Source organism: Labrus bergylta, chromosome 23 (assembly GCF_963930695.1).
Source record: "Labrus bergylta chromosome 23, fLabBer1.1, whole genome shotgun sequence".
NCBI lineage: Eukaryota > Metazoa > Chordata > Actinopteri > Labriformes > Labridae > Labrus > Labrus bergylta.
In genome coordinates this window covers 8,624,636-8,648,770 of record NC_089217.1, presented here as the reverse complement: position 1 = coordinate 8,648,770, position 24,135 = coordinate 8,624,636, and the positions used below count along the sequence as shown (strand labels likewise).

At 41.3% G+C, this 24,135-nt stretch overlaps 1 protein-coding gene across 2 annotated transcripts in view; it reads right to left on the bottom strand.

Moving 5' to 3' along the window:
- The window catches only part of iqsec3a (IQ motif and Sec7 domain ArfGEF 3a), a 91,208-nt gene extending 67,613 nt beyond the window's left edge, over positions 1-23,595 (bottom strand). The window contains exons 1-2 of one of the 2 annotated variants that reach the window (XM_020652834.2): positions 22,787-23,595; positions 5,378-5,458 (exon numbers count right to left, since the gene is read on the bottom strand). In XM_020652834.2, the coding sequence (XP_020508490.2) occupies positions 5,378-5,458; positions 22,787-23,424 (719 nt within the window). In that variant the 5' untranslated portion in view covers positions 23,425-23,595. The remainder of the gene's footprint in view (positions 1-5,377; positions 5,459-22,786) is intronic. The other variant, XM_020652828.2, reaches the window with a different exon arrangement.
- Between the last annotated feature and the right edge of the window lie 540 nt (positions 23,596-24,135).

Genomic DNA, 24,135 nt, shown 5'->3' with positions numbered 1-24,135 from the left:
TCTTAAGGCGCCAAGGACTCATCTTAACCACATACGACACAATCAACAATTTATAATGCATTTATGATCAAGGATGATCTTCAGGACCAGATACAAATTACAGCACAAGCCGACTAAATCTTAAATCTAACCGAATGTGAATGAATTCTTTTTTCTATGAAGATCTCTTACGTCATGTGCTTTTGCAGATAAAGTCAGTAATCCTTCCTCTACTTTAGAGTTTATAGCATTTCATCAAATTAAAGGTTGTAAACTTTAATTCGGGGTCCGAAAATGACGATCACAATTAATTTATTCTAATTATACAAGTCAAAATGTACCTACAAATCATTCTTTTATCTTTTAGATGAATATTTTTTTCCTGCCTGGCAGCAAACCCTAACCCCAGAAATAAGATGTGGTAATTATTTCTGATAGTTATTATTAAGGCATTGGTGTGTGTATGTGTGTGAGCCTGTCACTTGTCAGACGGGATGACTTATTTAAGAGATTATTTCAGATGGGGTGCAAGATGTCAGTTTATTTGTGTGCACTGTGAGCATGTGGCGGAAAGCACTCGGTTTTGGCAGCTGAAGAGCCGAGAGCGCTCTAGTATCATGCCAACAATTTGTGCTGTCACCTGCCAAAGGCTGACTGGTCAGTTTGATTTTAGCTCTGAGACTAAAATAAAATAATGGTCTTTACTATCCAATCAGCTCCATCATGATGAGACCAGGATGACTCAGCCATGAAGGAAAACTGTTTTACTTTAACACTTCACTTAAGTACGTTTGTTGCATGAAGTTCAGGGACAGCATATTGTGTCAATTCGACTAAAGTTGTTACCTAATTGGACAAAGTAAGAATATTAGTTAATAATTGGATCATCAGTTTTGACCTGTAGATGTTGCGCTGCAGTTCATTTCTGAGTCTCATGTTAAAATCTCCCATTGCCATTTGCCGTGCTGCAGTGTAAAGAATAGAGTATTTAATGCTTTGCTTTTCAGATAAAGCTTTAGCACACATTGTCTGTGGGTGCATCTCTAGCCCCTGGTAACCCTAAGAAGTTAGCAAGGTCAATATAGTTTGCTTTGGTCATTTACTTCATCCTCTGAAGGGAGAGCAAGCAGACGCTGTTTCTTGCTATGTCTTCGTGTTGCTACAACACTGAATAGTTGCTAAGATCCTGGGGCAGTCCAAATCAGATTGAATGAGTTCACTGAACACGTGTATGTAAATCATATGGACTTACAAACTTAAATCCATTTCACCAATTGCTCTCATGTCACCATCAAGGCTGGAGAATATTATTTGGTTCAAAGAGAGGACACCTGAAAAGATACTAGACAAAACAGCAGCCATTTGAACAGTAATATACCCACTGGAAACTTGCCCACAAGTTATCATCCAAAGTGTCAGTATTTAGAGCTCTTTTCCTCTGCCATTATCTGTGCTACAATACTCTGAACGCTGACCGCAGCTGACACAGCTTTATCGCAAAGCAAAATGTGAAACTTTAGGTCCCCAAAGCCGCTGTAAGAAAAGCAACGCAACTCCTGAGGACCCGCTTTAGCAGACGTCAGCAGAAGATGAACTACTAATTGAAAGGCTGTGGCCATCCCCCACAATCAGCCCCTTTCCATGAGTGATTATGGACCTGACTTGGTGACCCTAAAATTCAGATCCCCTATAGTCTCTAAACCCTCCGGTGCCTCCTTTAAGACCGGCAAGAGTGACCAGACTGTCGGGGTGAGTTTCCAGCCTCCACAGGGTCCTCATTATATGTGACAGTGAAATCCTCACGTCTTTTTTTTTTTTTTTTTTCAGTTCATATCTTCCTGTTTCCTTCTCATTTAAATGATCCCACATGCACTGTGTTGCCTGCTTGTTTCCTGCTTCCTAACTGACGAGATAAAAGCTCCCCAGGTACAGACGGATATAAACCAAAAGCAGGACCGGCTTCAGATTAGTACAGTAAGTTCTTATGGAAGCTCACACTGATGACCTTTACTGCTGACCCTTTCTTCAATCAGTCATGCTAGAAAACACGTTTTAATCACTTTTTGGTTTTAGTAGGTTGTATACTTTAAAATGATTTAAAGTTGTGTGAACAGGAAAATGCAAGCCTGAACTAAATAAATAATGAACACAGATGTGATAAACATATTTAAAGACTGCTGCTAGAGATATCATGAACTGTGTTGTTCAACACAACAAAGAAAAACACTCCATAAAGCTCCTGAAATGGCCTTTGAATTATATCATGTTTTTGAAAGTAGTCTGGTGGTTATTGTCTGTACATCTATGGGTGCATTATTATTCATTCAACATACTTTTAATAATGCTAAATAATGGAATCCATCCATCCATTATCTATACTGCTTTTATCATCGGGGTCACGGGGGGGGGGGCTGGAGCTGATCCCAGCTGTCATTGGGCGAGATAAATAATGAAATGTCAAAGAAAGACGCTTACATTAAGAACAGGGCTCAAGATGTGACATACAATGTAACTAAAATGAATCCTTAGCCACATTCTCGTCCTGTTAACGTATATCCCAAGGCATTATGGTGACTGTAGACAACTGGACAATTGGCTCAGGTCTTTCCACAAAGTATTACAGTTATAAAATTAGCTGTTGAAGTCTTTGTTTATACAAATCCTTCTTGGGAGTCAGGTGTTGCAAATGCACAAATTTGACTTTTCAACTATTTTTCTGGTGTTGTCATTTTTGAAGAGATATTGCAATTTGTAACTCTTCAAAAAGCTGATGCAAAATACCACTACCAAACATTCCTGTCAGAAGAGTGTTTTTCCAGGAAATCTAACACTGTTTTCCCTTTTGGAAATACTGTACGGCCAAACTTGACTTAGGCGTAAAATGACTTCGCTAAAAGTCTGAAAATGAAGACAAGGCAACAAAAGCCTCGGGTTCCGTTTGGGTGAAGTGACTCACTCAGCTCCTTTAGCCTGCCTATCATCGTGGATTCCCCAATGATCTGGTGGAGTGCACAGGGCTGTGTGTTTTCCTGGAGTTTGAAAAAAACATATATGTGTACACACCAGCGCACACTTGTACATTAACACACACACACACACACACACACACACACACACACACACACACACGGACAGACAGACAGACAGGGAGCTATGTTCTGATCACTGCCAAGCCAAAGCATGCAACATGATAAGAACTTTTTTTTTTTCACATGAACACAGATGCATTACATGTGTCAACAAGAAGGCTCACCAGTTTCCAGAATGGGAAAGACCCTACAGTACACACATCAATGCATTATGGTAGCTTTACATTGCAGAAATTACACTTTTTGTTACATGGTAATATTCATACATGACTCTTTCAAACTTAACGTGACCACAGTGGAGAGACAAGCCCGAATGAAGTGACCAATGAATGAAGATGAATGCAATGAGGTGTGGGTGCGGTGTGGAGTTATGTCGCTGTGACGTAATGCGGTGATGCCACGTGAGTAAATGATCAACAAATCACTGACAACAATGCGGAAGTACAGAAAATCAACAACGGAATACAGCTTTCAAAAAGAGATAAAGACGCAACAAGAACAAAACGAAAACGAAAAAAGACAAAACCACAAGCTGCTTTCTGTCTCGGCCCCAGAGAGTCGTCCTCTTTGAAGTGGTTTTTGCTTCAGAGCTAGGCGGGGCACGGGGGTGAGGGGGTGGGGTTGTGTTTCGAGGGGGGGGGGCTGGAGGGGTTGACAACTTAGCGAGGACCTTCTGTTGTGCACTTTGTTTGTACCTTTTGGCAAATGGTCCCTAAGCACAGAGCAATCACGAAACACAACAGCACCAAACAGCTTCCATTAAGAGAAGTTCAAGTTGCTGAACTCCGATCGATACTTGTCTTTTTATTTTTTTTTTTGCTCTACCTTTCCAATTTCCCCCCTCCAGCTTTGATTTTTTTGAAAGTCACTCTCATTCGATTTTAACTGCTGCCTCTTCTCTCTGGACTTTTCAACACGTATTTAACAGAGACAAGAAGTGAATTTTATGAAAACAGATTCTTTTGGGACTTGGGTTTTGCGTCTGTCACCATCAACAATTTTTTTCTTCTGATAAATCACTTTTTGCAACTTTTTTCTGCTTTTCTCCAAAGTGGCCAAGACAATAATAACAGTTCACTGCAATCCTTTTCAACCTAGATTTTTCCGTCCCTTACTCTCTTCCTGTTTGTCATTCAATACAACACGGCCCGCTGAGGTGGTATAAAGTGTGATTTTGCCACTTAAAGGCTTCTGCCTCTTACAATGTCCTGTACCGTGGGGGGGTTTCGATTAGCCATCAATTTGCTACACCACTACTTTCTGCCAAGTTCAGACAATGCAGCAGAACAATCCTGCAGAACGTGCAGTCAACAACAAACAAACCATTTTGGGGGCGGATGGCTTAATTGCAACTGATAAATGCCATAATTTGCAGTGAAACTCTGCTGGCAGAGGGCTCTTGGGTAAACAAAAGCAGGAGGTAAACATAACGTTTTGCGCTGTCGATTCCTGCTTGAAAGGGGGCAAGGTAATAGCTCATCCAAAGCTTTCATTATTCCACTTTTGTTCTTGCTTATCTAACTCTGTATTTTTGTATCTACACTATCAATTTTTACACTCCATCCTGAGCCATTTTACAAAAGGCATTACAGCAACCAATTATTAGTTGTTCTACTTTGATATTCACCAGGACCTTGGCTGAAAACTATAATTTTAGCTTTTTAATTTTTGAAGTGAAAATTTGATTTGAAAAAAACAATAATCAAAAAGAAGTTTGGAATATTTCTGCAGGTAATTTTTAAACAGTTGGATTTCCAGTTGGAAGCTTTAGCTCTAGCACCAACGTCGATATATGACAGCATAATCTGTCTGCTTTTCTTGCTGAACTCAGTTTAATATTTTCCCTTTTACTCAATTTTCATGCCAAAATCTCATCCAAGGACTTGACCCTTGTCCAAGAAACAGAGTCTTGATTTGATTGATTGGGGTTTTAGTACTGTATCCCAGAGGATTTATCTCAAACAACATGGCTCTAACAAATCCAGCAAGCCTCTGATTCACATAGGAAACAATCCTTTTTGCCTCAACATGACCCAAAACCCAAGCCAAGTAGAAAGAAGTCGCCCCTCTTATTTTATTTTTTGTTATCATGAAGGAGAATGGATTCAGATGAAGCACTTACAACCACTTCAACTTAGAAAACACTCCTGGGGTAGTTGTGTCACCTAAAGTAGCTACTGCAGCACCGCTAATAACTGGATGCATGATAAGTGGCTGCAATTGAAATTTACAGAAATAAAAACTAAGTCGTTCAGAATAGATAAATAAAAATAGTTGTGCAGATGTGAAAAAAGATGCAGTTGTCTTACCTGGGGACACAGGCGGTCGAGGTTTCCCCCTCGGGGGCTTCGGGGGCGGGGCAGCAGAACTGGTGAAGCACTGTTTGGTTGCTGTAGAAACAAAATAGTAGAATACAAATTATTTTAAGACACTGTCCAGAATTGTAAAAGCATTGTATAAAATACAAAAAGGCACTTTCAGTACACCCATGGTGTTTAATGAGTACCATTGAATGTGATTATAACTATAACTTGTTCACTTAAAAAGCTAATATGAATGCGTAGTGCAATGTGTGTGTCATCTTAAAAGCAGAGCGTTATCACCGTCTTTTATTCTGAAATGAAAAGGACTTCAGAAAAGAAAATGGAATTGAAGCTGTAGTTGAAGTTATGGGCCACATTTCATGTGCATCACTTGCTTTTTTCAAGTTTGTCTGTATTCAGAGGATCTGAAAGTGATGATAACATGGAGATGCAGAGAACGAGAGCTGCTTTCATCACCATGGAGATAGACACAAAGAGACGGTTTCAGCACCACAGAGAGAGACACAGACAGAGAGTGGATGAGCCAGCACTACGGACAGAGACAGTAAGAGACTGGCTGACTTTGCATGAATGTGTCTGCTTCTGGAAAGATAAAAACCTTATATCAAAGAAAGAATCCCCCCCCCCCTAAACCCCAGTATCTGTGCTTATGATCTAGTCATATGTGCTTAGTCTTACTCAACTTAATACACTACCTGAATCACTCCTGAATGACACTGTGGCCTTTAGTCACCTCAAGTAAGAATGGAAAATCTGTAACAGCAGCACTAATATACAAAAGGTTTTGACAAGGAACATGAGAAATCTGGCTATTCAGAAAGCTAAGAAAATGATACTTTCTGAATGGACTCATACAAATTTATATATTTTTTTAAATAAACTTTGGTCCAACTATTAGATAAAAAACCCAGGAAAGGAGCAACAGGTCGGTCCAGAACTTGAGGACCACAGCCTCCGCACATAGGTCGCGCACTAACCACCAGGCCTCAGCGCCCCAACATCATTTAATCATGACATTGAACCGATGAGTACTGGTTTTAGTCAGTAGTCATTGTTAGCATGTCCTTGAAATTGGAAGAACTAAATTCTTATAAAAATCACTCTGTGGTAAATACGATTTTTGAGGTAATAACTCCCTTCCAGCAAAGGTATAAAAATCGATTTAAGTCTTCAACTCTACAAAATGATGTGTGCAATGAAGCATTGCAGACTATCACCTTTCCTCTTGTATGTATGACTCAGAAGTGCTGTTATACAGGTTTAATTACAATCAGACTAAAGGAACACAATTTATAAACCTGTCCTTGCATCCAACCCTGAAGAAAAAAATTACTTAAAGGATAGTGAAAGCAGCAAGTGCGCTACTCATGTGTCAAAGCATTTAAGTACATTTATTATTTGAAACAGAGTTCAGATGTAAAGTCTCAAGCTAAGGTGATACTGAAATGAAGAGAGGAAAGAGCAGGATATTAAATGTTAACGTTCATGTGAGAAACCCACGAGTGCTTTTGCCTTCCTCGCTCCATCAGTGTGTCCTCCCTTTCAAACTGCTTCACATTCTTAGTTCTCAGGCTTCATCAATCTCAGTCTTCCCCTCCCCCGCTCCTCTCCTTCTGTCCCCTTTTACACTGATTTTTCATCACTCTCTACTACTCCCCATCCCCCTATTTAGGGTCTTACAGGCACTGCGTATTATGCAAGAGAAGAATTTGCTAAATGAGCCTCTAGCCTGTGAAAAAAAAAAAGAAAAAAAAAAGGGCAGCAGCTCTCTGTATCCCTGGACAGAAACACGGTGAAGAAAGGTGAGACTTAAAGATGATGAAGCAGGGGCTGATGTTCCCAGCTGCAGCAACCCCTCCATCCTTTATCACCCCTCTGCTGACTTTCAATCTTCTGCTCTGTAGTCCATCTCCCTGACCTTGTCTTTTTATGTTTCCCCCCCTGTCGGTCCCTCAGGAGTGCACAGAGAAAACAAGGAGACCTGAATGTCTTCTTCTGTGCCTCTCTGAGGGGCTGGTTCACCTCAAGAACACTTCAATCCCAGATTGAAGGTTGAAATCGAGCCAAGGCAGAAAGAAAGAGGTTTTTAGAGGGACGTTTGGGGAGGTACTCGACAGCAACAAAAAAAGCAGACAGCACAGGGAGGGCATGACAGCAAATTAATTCCCATTGTTAATGCGTCTTCTAATTGTTCTGCCTTAACGACCATGACACCGCTGTGGCTGTTTTTAATAGGTGGAGAACACAGACCATCTCTGAGGGGACACAGATTAGTGTGAGCGTTGGAGACAGCAGAGCCCCAATGTTTGCTCTGATAAAGGGAGTGTGTTGCCCAGGACGGGGGATAAAAAACGTCCGGCTTAATAGACCGCGATCAATTGTGTTGCTTATTTTGTTTAATTTTATTTACATGATGAAAATTTGCAGCAAATGTACACAAACGTGATGAGGTCTGGGGAACACATCACTAGTGTTTGTATTTTGGCATGGAACCTCTAATATTACAACATGTTGACCTTGTTGGATTAACACTGGTATATTTGATGTACAAAAAAAACACTAGATTTGTACATTCTGAGGATATTTGAGCATATAAAGAGGCAGCTATTGTTGTACAGTGCTCCACTGCTAATTAGGTGTACAGCTTCATTTACCGGAAATAGATCCTGAAAGGGGAGAGTTCAGTATTTTGGGGAACGATCGCTTGCACATGACTCAAACGTAACCAAGCAGACATTTTGCCTAATCTTTACCAAATAGACTGTGAGTGGAGGATGACATGTGGGAAAGTGTTGAGATTGAGAGTCGAACCTATAGCCTCTATACATGGAGATGTACTGAAACCGCTCGGCTATCCAGAACCCCAAAAAGTATACAATTTAACATTATTTCATGTCTAATAGTCTAATAGTCTGAAATCTTCACAAGTAGCTTGGCAGGAGCCCGTTAGAAGGAGATCAGGCTTTTCATTTTTGAGGTCTTTATGCTATGCTATGCTAGGCTAACAGGCTTCCCTTTTGTCTTCATATTCATAGCGCAAATATAGTAGATGGTTTTTTAAGAATATTTCCTAAACCTGTCCAAAGTTATGGTACTAATGACACAGTTTGATAAATGTTGTAACAGCATTTGTGGTTGGTTTAGTAACGTTCCATGTTACCTGTTCACTGTTCTTCTAACCCAAAGGAGCTCAATTCAAGGACAGCTAATGCCACTCAGGGCGGATGATGAAACAGTTGTTGAGATTGCACGGGCACATAAATAACTGACATCAATCCACACACGACCAATCATGCGTTAATACCTTTAGGGGGGAGAATAGCGGAGAAGATCACATCTGAATCACTGATATTCCCATATTTGAGAAAATCATTTCACGGGGAAAGTATTTTGGGATGGAAAGGGGATGAACTCTTTATCTTATAAACCACCTTTCATCTTAACCATCTATCTCTTTCTGCTTTGATCTCCGAGTTCTCACAATTTTCTCCCGCCGACTCCCTTCTTACTATCACCTCCATCTCTGCACCCGGAAACAGATTGAAAGCATTTCATATCAGCTGATTAAGAGGCTGCCTTTTTAAAAAGCTGTGATGCGGAGGTGGCATTATACAGTACAATCGGCTTAAACGGCTTAAAAGTCATATGTTTGTTCATGTTCAAATAAAGTCATAATTTCCTAATTAATCGCGTCAATCCTTGTATTTCAAAGCTCAAGAACACGCAAACATTTCTTCAACATGAATATGGAATTATACCACTAGACATGATTCAGAAAATTTGCAAGGCTACAAACTCTTTCCTCAAATTTTGTTCGCCCCCTCCTCAGAACAGAACGCGCTGTTTGATCAATCTGCGTCGAAGATTAAAGTGAACTCGTGTGACCTGCTTTCTGTTCTTCCACACCACTGACTCAGCTCCCCTCCTGGCCTTAACTCGCTAATACCACCTATAAAAAATCTATAAGCTTTTATAAGCTCTTCCACACACCAGCTCTGTTTGAGGAAGAGTGTAATCTGCACAGCACGGTTTCATCGTATTTTTGTTTTAACTTCCAATTTCTAATGTGTTTGTCGATGCGCTCCTCCTCGCGCTAGATTCAGCTTTGCTGTGTCAATAGCTCTCTCCGGCTGATTCATCTCGGCTCGGCTCAAGGCGGAAAAAGATCCGTGCACACTGGAGTGACACAATTTGAAGCATGTGACAAAACGAGAGAGAAAAAGGAGAAGAGGGGGGGGGTCAAAGCTGGGAATAATTGACGGATTAGGTTTCACAGACCATTTTCCTTGGCAGTCAGGGAAAAAATGGCTGTGAACATGTTCACTCATCCATATAACATAATATGTGGCATTAGGAGTGTGGAGGCCAAACAATGTAAATACAAACACAGTTGACCTTGGAGACAGCAAACATATTTACAATATTGGGCCAACTCTTTAAGGTTGCAGGACTGTTTGCTGAAAAAGGGATTTTTTATATTGCCATTAGTTAATCTCCATGTTTGTTTTAATGCTGCTCTTTTGAATGCATTGAAGAGTCAAGGTCAAAGACAAATAGAGTGCAGACTTGAAAGACGACATTTATATTCAGCAACAGTATAACATATCTGAAGCAGTATAAACCGTTAAAGAAGCATCTAAAGAAAAGCACTTGTGGAATTCTTCATCCCCAGAAGGTAGTGTCATATAGATCTAATAATACTAAACTGTTTTCTTCAGGTTTGTTGGGTACACATTACAACATAATTGCTGCCTCAATTATGTTCCCAGACAACGCTTTTAAAGTGATTGAACTACTTCAACTATGTCTGTGTGTCCACAGACAGACAGCGACAAAATAGAGCTGACGCCGAGGGCATTTTGGCGTTCATGGCGCTGACCACTGAAGATGCTGAACTGCATTGGTTTTGTATTGAAAACTAGCGCTGTGCTGGAGTTACAAAGTGGTAAATGGTCGCCTAAAAAAGTTTCACACCAAATTCACGGGTTACATTGCGATTTTTTGGTGGACAGAGGCACTTGGTGGTTTTCACTATTCTCAGAATAATGAAAAAACTTCAAATAAAAGCCAATTCCAACTGAAGGCCCAGTTCATTTTTGTAGCCTGGTGTTGCCGCATGTTTTGACAAATAAAGCCAGGACTCAATTTTACGTCCCTATGCAGTCAGTGTTAAAATAGTTTGCTGATCAAAAGTAAGGAGAAAAACGGCAAGACACAAAAAAGTAAAGAATTCCACATCTGTTAAAAAAATCATGCTAGTATGTGTTATAGTGGGAGAAAGAAGGTTAAAGGTCAGCTTGAGATTCATAAGCAGGTCTGCATTCAAAGAATGTGATCACTGCCTCTCATAGGCTGACTTCACACTGCAGCCAAAAGTGACCTGAATCTGATTTCTTTTTTTTTGCTCTTATGTGACTCAGATCTGATTTGACTTTGATTTTTTTTATGACAGTGTGAACAGCACAGGTCACATGGAATCTGACCTTTTCAAATCAGTTTGGGCCAATCACATGTAGATTCCCACAGGTGTCTGATCCAGGCCACATTTTAGCAGCAATGTGCACAGCCAAACAATAAAAGCCAAAAATCTCTGAATTGAGCAGTAAGGCTTGCAGTGTGAACGTAGCCCAGAGTCTGACTGCATGCTGATCTGGATGAAGACTAAAGCAAATGTAAACCTCAGTGAGGGAGGAGGATGACTCTGCTGCTTGTGCTGGCTTTAGAGATGCTACAACATATGCTGTATACATCTAAAGACATGCTGTTTGTTTACATAGCGCCACAGCACTCGATAGGGATCGTATTAACAGGAGTCACTTCCCCCGCACTGAGCAGGTTGGCATACATCGGCTCTCTTACAAAGCATGATTAAATCAGTGATTTCTGATTTAATCTGTTAAATTGTGGTGTACTGTAAATTTATAATTGTATAATCTTTCCCAGCTTTGCTGTGCACAAGTTGTGTTTGAAAATCGTTAAAGGCCTGTCACATATTGATGCCTGTCCCAAATAAAGACGGGGTCATTTCCTTGAGTTAAGTAGCCTAAATAAAAAGAATTTACTTGAATATAGACATGTTTTCTGCTGCATCTGCAGATCGTCACAATCCATGAGATCAAATTGGGGTTGTGTATTTGTCCCACAAGTCCAAAGATCTCATTACAAGTATTTTCTTATTCAATAATTATAAAAGACTCAAAATGTTTTGGTGAAACGTCTTCATTTGATAAATTAGCAGTCGCTGTAAGTGGCAGTTTATCATCATTTTTTTACCAGGCTTTAAGTGTTTAAGGCTTTTAGGAAGAAATTATTTAAACACACAGTGCTTTGTGCTGGTTGTGGGTATATTTCTGAGTGAAACATACTTCATTAATCATGACTCTGAGGTGGTTTATAAACCGTAAAAAAAATACCCTTGAACTAAGTAAGTAAAGCTTCCTCTGTATTAAAACTGCACCAATCTTCCGCACACAAACACACACCTCACGATGGATCGATTCCTTCACACACGCACAGAGAACTAAAAAAAAAGGCTTCCTTGAAAGGTTTGCGTCAGCATGGACTTCTGGGCCATCCCAAGCGGCTCAGCTCACCTTCTGCAAACCAAACTGAGAGCGCTGGAAATGAACGAGAGAGCAAGACTGCTTCTCCCAAGAGACAGCAAACAAAGCAGGGAGAAAAATCATTTCAGCCACATAGTTGATCCCTTAAATAAACTCCAGACGGTGCCGGTGTCAGATAAGTTCTTTTGCACACTTTCTCCATTTCATTTCGGGAGTTGGCACTACTTTACATTTGAATACTATTTCAGGATCATTTATGATGCAACAGACAAGCCTTCTCCCCTTGAGAGCACAGATATAGCATGTAAGCTAGTCTTAGCTTCAAAGCAAGCAAGGAAATGTAATGGTTTTTAATGCTTGTAAGAGTGGCACACCAAAGATATGTTTTTAGATATGAGCGGCATGTGATCTGTTTTAAGATCCATTTCAACAGTTACGTGATTTCCATAATAGAAAAACGGTGCACTATCGTGAATAACAAGTTTAAATGTTAAGTTTTAATGTCAACCCCGCTAAAAATCAAAGAATAAGAACTTCTTTCTAGGCTCTCAACATTTTAAGCTCTTCAGCTCAACTCCCAAATGTTTGCCCCTCTTTAATAAAACTAAAAAAAAAGGAGCTTTTGACAGGAGGAGGCAAAAGAAACAGAGAAGGAAGAGCGCTGAGCCCAGGGGGAAGAACAGAAGTGAACCATTTCCTGGTGCTTGCTTTTGAAAAAGAGCTCAGTGAGCTGAAGAGGTTCATGACTGGCACTGTTCTGGATTTATTTGTACTTGACAACTTTGTCTTCAGAAAAGAAAATATTTTGTCCATACAAACTTTTTGCTGCACGTTGACGTATCTCTGGGTTTTTAGAGCCACAAAAAGTGATTTTTTTTTTTTTGCACCCAAAAGAGTAAAGTTGCAACTATCATGATATAGGTACTCCGACTGCCATTTTTCTCCTACTGAATTCAAATGAAAAGTTAGCTGACCACTGCAATTATTGTCATGCTAATTCTAAGTGTAAATGGTATGAAAGCATTCGGTGAGTCACTCAGTATACCAGAGGTAGCAAACTATAATGACCATTCTTGTGTTTGTACACAGTGATGACGTGGTTTGTTGGTGGAACCCAAATGGCGCCAGAAATTTAGTTAACGGTTTTTGACCATCTGCACGCCAACAGAAGTTGTCCTGTATTTCAGTAACTTGGAGCATTTGACCAGGTGTAGAGACAAAACGGGACTAATGGGGTGCTGGTTTATCTCAGTTGGTAGAGCAGGTGCCCCATGGACAGAGACTACAATCCACAAGGGTCACAGGATCAGATCACGGCCCTATTTGGTATATATTCAAATAAAAATAAATGTACTTATGTAAATTCTTACTGAATACCATGGTCACCTGTTTGCAGATTTCAGAAATGATGAGACTACGACTGCCTATGATTAAATTATCATAACCCGAGTGCATAAAAAGTTTTCCACAAAGACATAAAGAAAACATTACTCGGTTAAAAAATTGAACCAGTAGTGGTGAGAGAGAGGCTAAAACAAACAAAAAAATTGCAGTTACTCATTTTTCCCATGAAAGCAGAAGCTTTTCCTTCTGTTTTGGTCTGATCTCCAGCTGGTGCCTCCAATATTGAGCCGTTTTAGCAGCTCATATCGAGCATCACGCTTCACTTTTGTTTCTGCAGGGCCATCTGCTGAGTGAGGACTTGGCAGTGGGTCAAATTCCATGGGTATTCTCTTCGCTGAACGCAGCTATCAAACTGACACGGTTGTTTAATTTGAGCCAGGCCAATGGGCTTATGAGGTAAAATCCCATCCATTAGATCAGCAAAAGCAGCAATGCATTTTGTGCTCAATAATTATTTTTTCATTTATACTTTAAAGGACGGACAGAGCTTGAGACTTAGGCAGTGATAGTCCTGATTCTTCTGCCCAATGAAGATTTCAAAAGGGGCTAATTTGTTTGCATGTGTATAAACTCCACTTCCCATATACCCTTACCCTGTTTCCACTACATCATCCACATACTAAAATATCCAAATCCCACATATATGACTCATTTAGACCATATGTCCATCGTATTTCCTTTGCCTTCTTTTTGATTTGCTACAATTTTAAAACCTTGATGACATCAATGCTAGATTCATCAACTCCTCCCCTTGGCATTGTGTACCTTGTGTTGTAATCCTGGGATCATGTGGTTGACAGACAGGGCGCTGGTGATGTAACCACAGTGCAGGGGAAGGGCATTCATGGTAATGTCAATGCAGACGGTGTACAAAGTGGAGAATCCTGCTGCTGACCTCTAGGAAAATATTTCTAAATGCGAGGTTTAAAACCTGTCTTTAATGTTATGCACCAAAAAGAGAAAGAAAGCACATGTAATAATACATTTTCAAAATAAAGGAATGATTAAGGAATTTGATGTGTGTGACTACAAGACTCAATGCAAATGGTTAACGGTTAAATGTGTACACACATACAGTTAATTTCTCTTACACAGTACGATAAATAACGGTTCAGCCTTAGTTGAGGCTTTGTGAGATGTGTTGGGAATACCAGGGAAGCCGATTGGACACAGCGTGCCTGTTCAGATCAGCTCTGCAATGCCTCAAAGCCTTAGGTGGATGACTTTGAACATTACTCCGAGTTGGGTCGTAAAGTTAACCACACCTGACATTTCCCCAGGCAAGTGTGTGCCTGTGCGTGGGTGTGTGTTTGTCTGAATGCAACAGCACACATGGAGATTATGTTGGATAGAGATTAATGGCCAACAAATGAACCCCAATAATGCTAAACTCAAATGACGGTGTACTAACAGTGCTTAAGAAAAGCAATATGTAGCCTCCTGTAAACTATAAATAACAAAGAATGAAAAGGCCTGAAGCACTAACATGGAGAGAAAACTTGCTTTTGGAACATGAGCCGTGATTTTTTTATTGAAACTGAAAGATTTTTGAATTCCACAGATTAAATAATTATTACAATTCAATTAATGACGCTGGTTTTAGGGGAAAGAAAAACTCAACGCTAAGGAGTATTTCTGTTCATAGAAATCTAAAGACGTGTTGTTGTTGTTGTTTTTTTTTACAAGAAATAACAGATAGCTAGCAGCTATATCTGCATTTATCAAATTTAAATAAAAGACAACTGATAGATAAAGATGTCAGAGACTCCCATTTAAACTTTAAAGCATATCATGTTGTGTTTTCAAGCTTCACCTTAATATCTGAGGAACTGAAACGTCCAGTCATTCTGAGAAGCTAACATTCATGTTATCTCCAGCAGCCTTCTTCTACATTTGAGCATCTGTGCCGTCAGCATAGACTGTATAAAACATGGACTTAGTCTCAGTGACATCAACCATTGGTTTCTGACGCAGACTTTGAAGCCCAATGATGGAAGTCGCCATATTGGAAATGCTGACTCAAACAAACATTCGATCAACCTAGCAACAGGCAAAACTAATTAGAACTTTAGCTATATTTAGATATTTTTCTAAATATAGAATAGACCTTTATATTTCCTTCGTTAAAAAAACCCAACTGCATTAGTTTGTAAAAGATTCTTAATATCCAGAAGCTCTATTCATTGCTTTGAATTCTCACTCATGTTTAAACCAAGGCGTTTAAACCAATTTATAGAAAATATCAGTACTCGTATTAAAACTTGTTTTAACAACCCCGGTCTTTTTCCTACAATTACATTGAGCCATTCAAAATGGAACCACTCTCCTAGCCCACATTGGACACTCACAGATGCACAGTGGCACACTGGTTGTACTCATAGTGCAAGACAATTATGATTGTTTGTTGAGGGATTTTCAGCACTAAGCTCTCACGGGGTGGAATCTGCACGACAGATGGGCGGACATTTATTTTTTCCATAACAGCACGCAGTTCCCACTTTCTAAGACCACTTTTCCCTGAGCTGCAGAGGTTATTAGCTCACTGACCAGTAGGAGTCACAGCACAGCATTATCCAACCCTCGAGGAATTCAAAGCAGGAATGCACTTTTAAACAATGCATCATTTTCAAGACATGGACAATGAGTATTAGACAATAAATGCGTTCCATTACCACTCCTTATATGTTGGCAGCTTATAGCTCTTTTTGAGTTGAAAGACAAGACTGGTTGGATGCTCTACAGAGCCATTAAAAAGTGTGATAGGGGGCTTATTATGAAGTGCTACACTTACCACATATGCATGTTATCACTTTTTTACTGGCATAATAAAAAATGATAGTTTTTCAACTGTAATGTTTTAATAACTGTACTTTTGATTACAGCTGTTAAACTGGCATGTTCCTTACAATACCCTGTAATGACTTTTACCAAGGCTCGAGTCCCTCATCTTTATAGAAAATAAAAAGCTGTCGTTGAAAATGGTACCAGAATAATAATACCATGTGAAAATGTACATAGTTCAAAGGGATTGATTGGACAGAATGGTCTGATTGTTCAATCAAATTATCCGCCTCGCATTATGTAATCAGTTTGAGTGACGCCAGATGACAACCGCTGATGACATTGCCATTTGCAACCACATCCCAGACATATGTAGATTGCATACTAATGACACACTCTCTGCAGATTGCTCATTAGGGCCTACTGTGCATTTGCATGAAGCAGAAATGAAATGCATCAATCAAATATTTGAATAATTTACATCCGACCATAAAAGAGACGACTGGCTCTGCTGCTCGTGGAAAAAAAGACTACCGGCACAAAGTTATTCAAATTGTATGCAGAGGCTTACATTTTGGTGTGTGACATCAGCATATAAAATATGTGATCTGGAAGTGTCAAGGACGAGGGTGACACTTGTGTCTTTTTGTGAGTCGGGCATTTTGCCTAAGTGACAGAGGACTGCCAGTTTGGTGCCATGTCAGAAAAAAAAAAAAACATGGATGGGCCAAACTGTGTCATTTTGATTGATTGAGAAACATAGCATCAAAGGACATTAAAAAAACAATTCTGAATAGCGAAGTTATGAATAAAATGGGACAATAGAGGAGCTACTCAGTATGTAATGTGATATCATTCTGTCCTTGCTTGGCCTTTTGTTTCTCAAAGTAATTATTTAGCCTGTCTCTTATATTGTGTTGTTCCATTTCCCTGTGATCTGTTCCCACGTAATCATCTTCTCATCTACTTTTGAACAAGATATCTGGCAAGAGAAGGTGCCGCATGGCAGCCAAAATATAACATCAATCAAGTGCTGCTGGCTAGAAATGGTACACATCATTAGTCAAAAGATGTACATTCTGCACCTGAAAGGAAATATCTTGGCCAAGGATTAGCTTGATGTAATAATTACAAGAAAAATCAACAAAGAGTTTGTGACTTTTGATTTGACAGACCGTTTTTTTTGCCAAATCAGTGCACATTCCAGAAACATTTCTCTGTATTTCCAAGCCTTAGTATGACTGCTTACTCGATGAAAATACAAATATCAGATAGCATATTAAGTATTGAATGACCCACATCGAGATTGTAAGCATGAAGTCTTGATTAAGAAACTCTTGTTAAAACAATAAGACCCTTAATATCTCCTGTTCCCTTCTTTTTCAAACAACTGTAATGCACACAGACGAACACACGACTGAACTTCTGACAACTGGGACTGTCTCTCCCCTTCCTCAACTTGTGCATGACAGCAGCTAAAATTCTAGCAGGGAGTCGGGAATCACCCGCCAGCTACATCCTCCGAGAAATGAAGCAATTTAAAAGCACTACACACCAAATGTGATATTCATGATTTGGATTCCAGCAGCAGCAGAGCCAAGCCACCCTGTCATAACCGAGCAGCCGAGGTTTCCCATTCAGGCAGACGGGAGGGGAAGTGAGCTAAAAAAGCAGAGGATGGGAGGTCCTAGCTCTCGAGTAATGGTGGCAGGGAAGGAATTACAGAAAGGAGGACAGAGAGAGAGAGCAAAAGACGAAGTGAGTGGAACAATATCTCCATTTCAGCTCCTTACATTTATCACCAGCCTATCTGCGTCTCTCCTGATCCCTCCTACTGCTCACATTCTGCTCAGCAACAAGGGACACACAGACAAACATAGCCTAGCATTTAGAGGCTAATGCCAGATATTTCCCTCAGGAATCTAGACCAAAACCGAGATTGAAAAAGAGGTAATATTACAGTTTGACTCATCTGTTAGCCATGAAATACGAATCCTTTTTTTTGGCAGTTGAAAAAGGTATATTTGGCTTTCAACAAAAAAGCTTTTCTTTTTCAGTTCAGCTCTTCACTAAAGGGACTCTATCAGCCCACATGAGTCTCATGTGTTACCTGTGAGGTCTAATTTATCCAAGTCCTCCAGAATACCAGCTAACTGGCTGGATATTTAAGCAACTTTCTGAATGTTTTGAATTTTTAACTATACTGTTTGACTTGATGAAGAATTTAAGTAAGCAACTCGGGAACTTGCTGGCTCAGCTGAAACCGTCTCACCTCTGCAACGCCTCTGAAGACTGTACAGAGGTCAGATCACTTGCCCCACCCCACCCCCTTCTGTTACACCTCTGCATAATTTAGATTTAAGGTGAAACGTCCCAGGAGTAAAATATCACACCTTGAAACGGCATTCTGAATAGGGCTACTCATGTAGCTACAAAAAAAAAGTGCATTTAGGTTCTACTTATATAATAACTAGAGGTCATCTAGGAGTCATCTGGCTTATGATTTGAATCATAAATCTGTAAGGGACAGACTTATTAAAGAGGCAACTTTTGAGCATATTTGCCTAAAATATTGATTTAAAGTGAGGGCAGTCCCCTTCAATGGGCCATACGTTGAGCATTATTATAAGTTTTACCTCGTGTTTATTTATGTTATATCGAGGAAAAGGCTTGTGTTATTTTAAGATAACAGAGAGCTGTTGGGTAAGGCTACAGCACGATGAGATCAAGGCTTGAGTGGCTCTTAGGGTTAGCATTGCGGGCAGGGGCCTGAGCTGGCCGTGCTCCAGGCACATTGATCTGAGAGCTTCAGAACACGGAGAGACTGCAGCATCCAGCAGGCACTCAGCAGGGTTCCCCTGTAATGTATGTATGTGTCTCTTTGAGTGTGCTGAGCCCCCCTCCCCCAACCCCCACCTCTCAGAGCTAGCTATACATCCCGCTTTATTCCTGAAGCAGATTGGGCACAGGCGGTAGATGGCATACATTCTACGCCCCAGCTGGTCCGAGTCCAGCAGGAGGAAAAAACGAGGGCATGGTGGTTGCAGAGAGTTACGGCCAATGTGGAAAATCGTGCAGGCTGCCAGTTGGCATGTGGCATGTTAGGGTCTGTATGCATTAGCGAGTACTTTGTGTGTAAGAGCAGGAGCTTAATATATCTGCAAGTGTGTGGGAGGCAAGGAAGCAGCTTAGAAGCACCTGGAGCCTTATGAGGACCCTGAGATTTCCACCTCAGGCAACAGGCTTGCTGCCTATCAGACATGCATGCGCCTGTATGCACCCCAACACCTTTCCTACACCTGTCACTTTTCTTGACTCCCTCCTGAACGCATAGCCTTCACACTCTTTCATTTTAACACACATAGTCTTGGCGGCCCTCAAGCGTATACAGAGAACCTTTGGACAGGTTGGACTCAACACCCCAGCCCAGCAGGGAGATGGTTTAAGTGGTTGAGAGCCTGATGGTTAGAGGATGGCAATGAATGCTGATCCAAGTTGTAGCATAAGCTGCTGATTTCAGAAAAAGGTGTGGGAGGGGAACTGAGGGAGGATGAGATAATGATGAAGAGGAATCAAACAGTGCACAGTGAGTTTAGAGGATGGGAAGCACAGACAAGGACAATCAAGATAACAGAAGGAGCAATGCAACATACACACAAGACGGCCATTTTCCACAAAGATCACTCACTTGGTGGGAAGCCAAAATGCTCTAATACTTTACTGCTACAGTGGTCAGGGTCTGAAGGTTGTATTCCAAAGAATCTGATAAATTAGCCCCTTTCACATCGCCTGCTCAAGATGGGACTTTTACTACCACTTGCGCCAACACTAAAGATTCTTTATATGAGAAATGGAGCCCATACTTGAGAAGTCTGCTAGAACTGGAAACGACCTTTCAACAACATTCACTGTTTTATAAGCTAAAGGCAGCCTAGATTTGCATTCCTCAAATTATTATTATTATTTACAAAAGATACCATGAAGTAAGGAACATAATGGAGAACCAAACTGACATGGAGTATAAACCTTTAGTGGTAGGTTTTCGACATATCTTTGTCATCAACCAGTTAACTGAAATATTACCTCTCCTGCTGCACTGACAGCGTAGCATTACACCATCTTGTCTGACTGGGTCAACGCTTTAAGTGGAAACTACATTGCACTTCACTTGTCACTTGTCTGTTCATGTCTGGGCAATTCAATATCAAGCAATTGTGTAAGTGTGTTTTTTTGTCTAGCCATCATGCTGTATAGGATTTCTGATCCCTGTTCTTTAGGAATCGTATCTTAATAGCATGATAAGTCAATCTGGATTAACAGAAACAATGAAAATGCAGCCTGGTGGAACAGATGGGGCTCACTGCTCTGTATTGTGTGTTACTGTGTGCAGCTCTGGCCCAGGCAATTCATGTGACCTTGATAGGGGCAAAGAACAGTCAGCACCACGGACAGTTCCTAAGCACACAACGCAAATAGAAATGAGAAGATTTCACGTCTTACATGAAATCGAAGAGGATGCACGGTTCTCTTTTGCCCTAGTTAAACCTTGAGTTGATGCAAGAAACCTGCAACAAGAATCCTATTCTACATAGCAACATAACAAAATAGAAGGTGACAGTCCTGACACTGGAGGAGCAGGATTTGATCATTATTTGGTCTGTGAAATAAGGAAAGACTAAAACTGACGCATCTTACAATTAGATTCAAATCAAATAATCTAACATTTATTTTCAAAACATTAATGGAGTCAAATAAAGCCGGGTAGCCTCGCAGTTCTGTTGCCCACACCATGTACAGAGGCTACAGCTCTCGTTGCACCGACCATAGGTTTGAATCTGACCTCCGCCTTGCGCTGCATTTCGTCCCCCACTCTTTCCTCCCATCATTTACTGTCTTCAGCTGTCCTATCCAGGAAAGGCTAAAAATGTGTTTATATATGTAAAATGATGCAAATAAAGCAATACAAGATTGTGAAAAATTAAGCCTTAATTATGCATGTCCATGTGTTCAAACAGACTCTTGTTTGAGCCACACACCCACGCATCCTGTTACTAAACTGAGAAGCTGGTACAAGGAGATGACAGTTTTTTTAAGTTGTTTTTTGGGCCTTTTTGTCTTTATTGGATAAGACAGCTGAAGAGAGACGGGAAATGTTGGGAGGCGAGACATGGACTCGAACCCACAGCCACAGCAACAAGGGCTATAGCCTCTGTACATGGAGCACGTGCATAACCACTTGGCTATCAGGTCTTTTAACTTGACAAATTGCCTGAATGATGCGTTAGTTATGAAATAAGTTGTGTATATCAGCTCTGTAAGCTACACCGAGAGGAAGCCTTCAGCCTGAGTTACATAACTTAACTAGAATCAACTCTGAATGGTGGCATAAATTCGACACTGTCTCCCAACTAATGTACAAGAAAGTGACTTTAAACCTATCACTTCAGGCTAAAGGCTTATCAGCAGCTCTCTGCAGCCTTGATTAATAGGTAACAGCTAATGTATTTGTGTCGTTTCTTAGATATTGTCTTCCCAGTGTGACATCTTTCAGGCGTCTTAATGAGAAACCGCCGTTTACAGTCTTCCAGCTTGCAAATTAGAACCTTATTATAGGTGTTTTAGATGTGAAGGTGCTGACGTTTATCTCAACGTCATTGATTTTCTATTAGGAATTAGCTTTTACCCTTGTTTTATAAGTTTGTTTACAATGTCATCGGGCTCTACTGGCACCTGCAAAGTCGCTTCATCTGCAGAGCCTAAAAGCAGGCGCATTTCTTTGAAAAATAAATAAATAGATACTCATCTGATAACATATCCTAAGTGTGGAAACTACAGGAGGAGGCAAAGGGAAACAAGTCCTCCTCCGGGGGGAGAAAAGCCACCCAAAAAGTCACAAGCCACCCCAAAAAAAAAAAAAAAAAAAAAACGTAATCACAGTGTTTAGTCCCTGAAGATGAGTGACAGTCCACCTCGGTGCAGAATTAACAAACCAACCACAGTTAAAAGGCGAGCCATGGGTCCTCACAAATCAATATCCATTAAGCATGCAATTGATTAAACAGGGCAACAACGGAGCGAATAAAGTGAAAATTCACGAGGAGCTTGAATCACCTGTCAGAAAATTCAACCTGGGCTTGGCGTGAGAGGGTGTGAAGTTAATCGAAGAACACCAACAGCCTCGGATTTTTACAGCACAGGACCATACTGTATTACACTACACTGTGTTGCATATTTTTTTCTGTTTGCCTTCACAGCTTTCCTTGAATATGTTTCCAAAATTTCAGCTTATTCTCGTGAGGCTTGTTTAGTTGTTTTTTGTTTTTTTTTGATGGCCCTTTGAGGATGATACACTATTTTCTGTCCAAGTACATTCTCTATATTTAGATGTGACAATCTGCTGGAGTACACTGCGAAAATATCCATCTTATTAGGGTCACTGAATGTATTATTGATTCTGTTTTGAGAGGAAAATCTCGTTTTCTTAGGAGTGTCTTCTTACCATGCTAGGATTCAAATAAAGGTCATGTTGGTGGGGGGGGGGGGGTAATACGGAAATGAGCACACTTTTGCTCAGGTGCGTAAGTTCATTTGATCGCTTTATTTCAACATTTGAACTCGGAGCAGAGAGCATGGAAGCTATACTTACTCCGTTTTCCTGGCCAGTCCAACCGAGCGGCAGAGCGTGGTGGGAGTCTGCGGAACCAGCGACTTGCAGCAGGGGCTCCTCTTGTCCTCCTCTCCGGAGTCCGGGCTTCCTTGGCTCGCTTTTGGAGACTGCGGCGAGGTGGGCACGAGCTGCAGCTGCTGCGGGTGGTGAGAGGACGGAGCAGGAGGGGTCTGGTGCTGCTGAGGCTGGGCGGACAGACCGGGAATCTGCTGCGGATGCTGCTGCGGTGGAGGCGGCTGCTGCTGCGCCTGCTGCTGCTGCTGCTGCTGCGCCTGCTGCTGGCCGAGGTGAGCTGCAGCTTTCCCCGCGTGCTGATGGAGGTGGGCCGGCGCTTGGGGACTGGCGCTGCGGTGGGTTGAGTGATGTTGTTGTTGTTGTTGTTGTTGTTGTGGCGGTGGTGGGTGGTGGTGGTGGTGGAGGTGCTGAGCGGGCTGCTGGACGTAGTGATGGGGGTCCCGAAGCTGCCGGTTCTCTCCGATCAGATCCTCCACCTTCCGCTCGAGCTCGTCGATGCGTTGGCGCTGCGTTTGGATCAGGCTCTGCTGGTTTTGGACGATGGTGGTGAGCTCCTTCAGGTAAAGAACGGCTTTCATTGGGTTATCCAGCAGGCTCTCCATCACTGACTGTAGCTGTGGCCGTGTGCCCGGCTTTGTTGACTCCTTCTTCGGATGTTTTCTGGCGCTGCAAACCGTCGACGAGGCCTCGAAAAGATGCGTAACCGGGATGATGTGGCCGCTGTCTGACGCCTCTATACGCTCTGCCAGGGTTGGGTAGTCTCTCTATTCCTCTCTCTCTCTCTCTCTCTCTCTCTCTCTCTCTCTCTCTCTCTCTCTCTCCCTCTAAATGGTGCTGATGCAAGGGGGGAATCAGCATCAGCGGGGGCGGGGCCGTAGTGGACGGTGATGTCAACACGTCTTGCACGTTTCACATGTGAATCCACAGACTTTGAATCACATAGCCCAACATGTGTTTACACCAGTCTCTCTCCTCCTGCAAGGAAAGTTCCACTTCACCAAGTAATTTGTTGAAAATTGAATCCCCGAGGACTTTGATTTGCCTTTAAAATAATCCTCACGCTTCAGAGCTGAACTAAACTGCACAGCCCCTGGTAGACTACAGCAGACGTGTAGGAACATTAAGTAATCCCTTCAGAGGAAACTCAATCTGTACAGAATTTGTTCAGGCTGTGTTGAGGTGAGGTGGCCCTGTACGTGTTGCACACAAAACATGCAAATAGTCAAAACACAAGCACGAATAGTACAACAGTTTGAAAGCATATGTGCAGCATTTGGGGGGGAAAGAAAATCCAGAAACCCCCTGAAAACCAT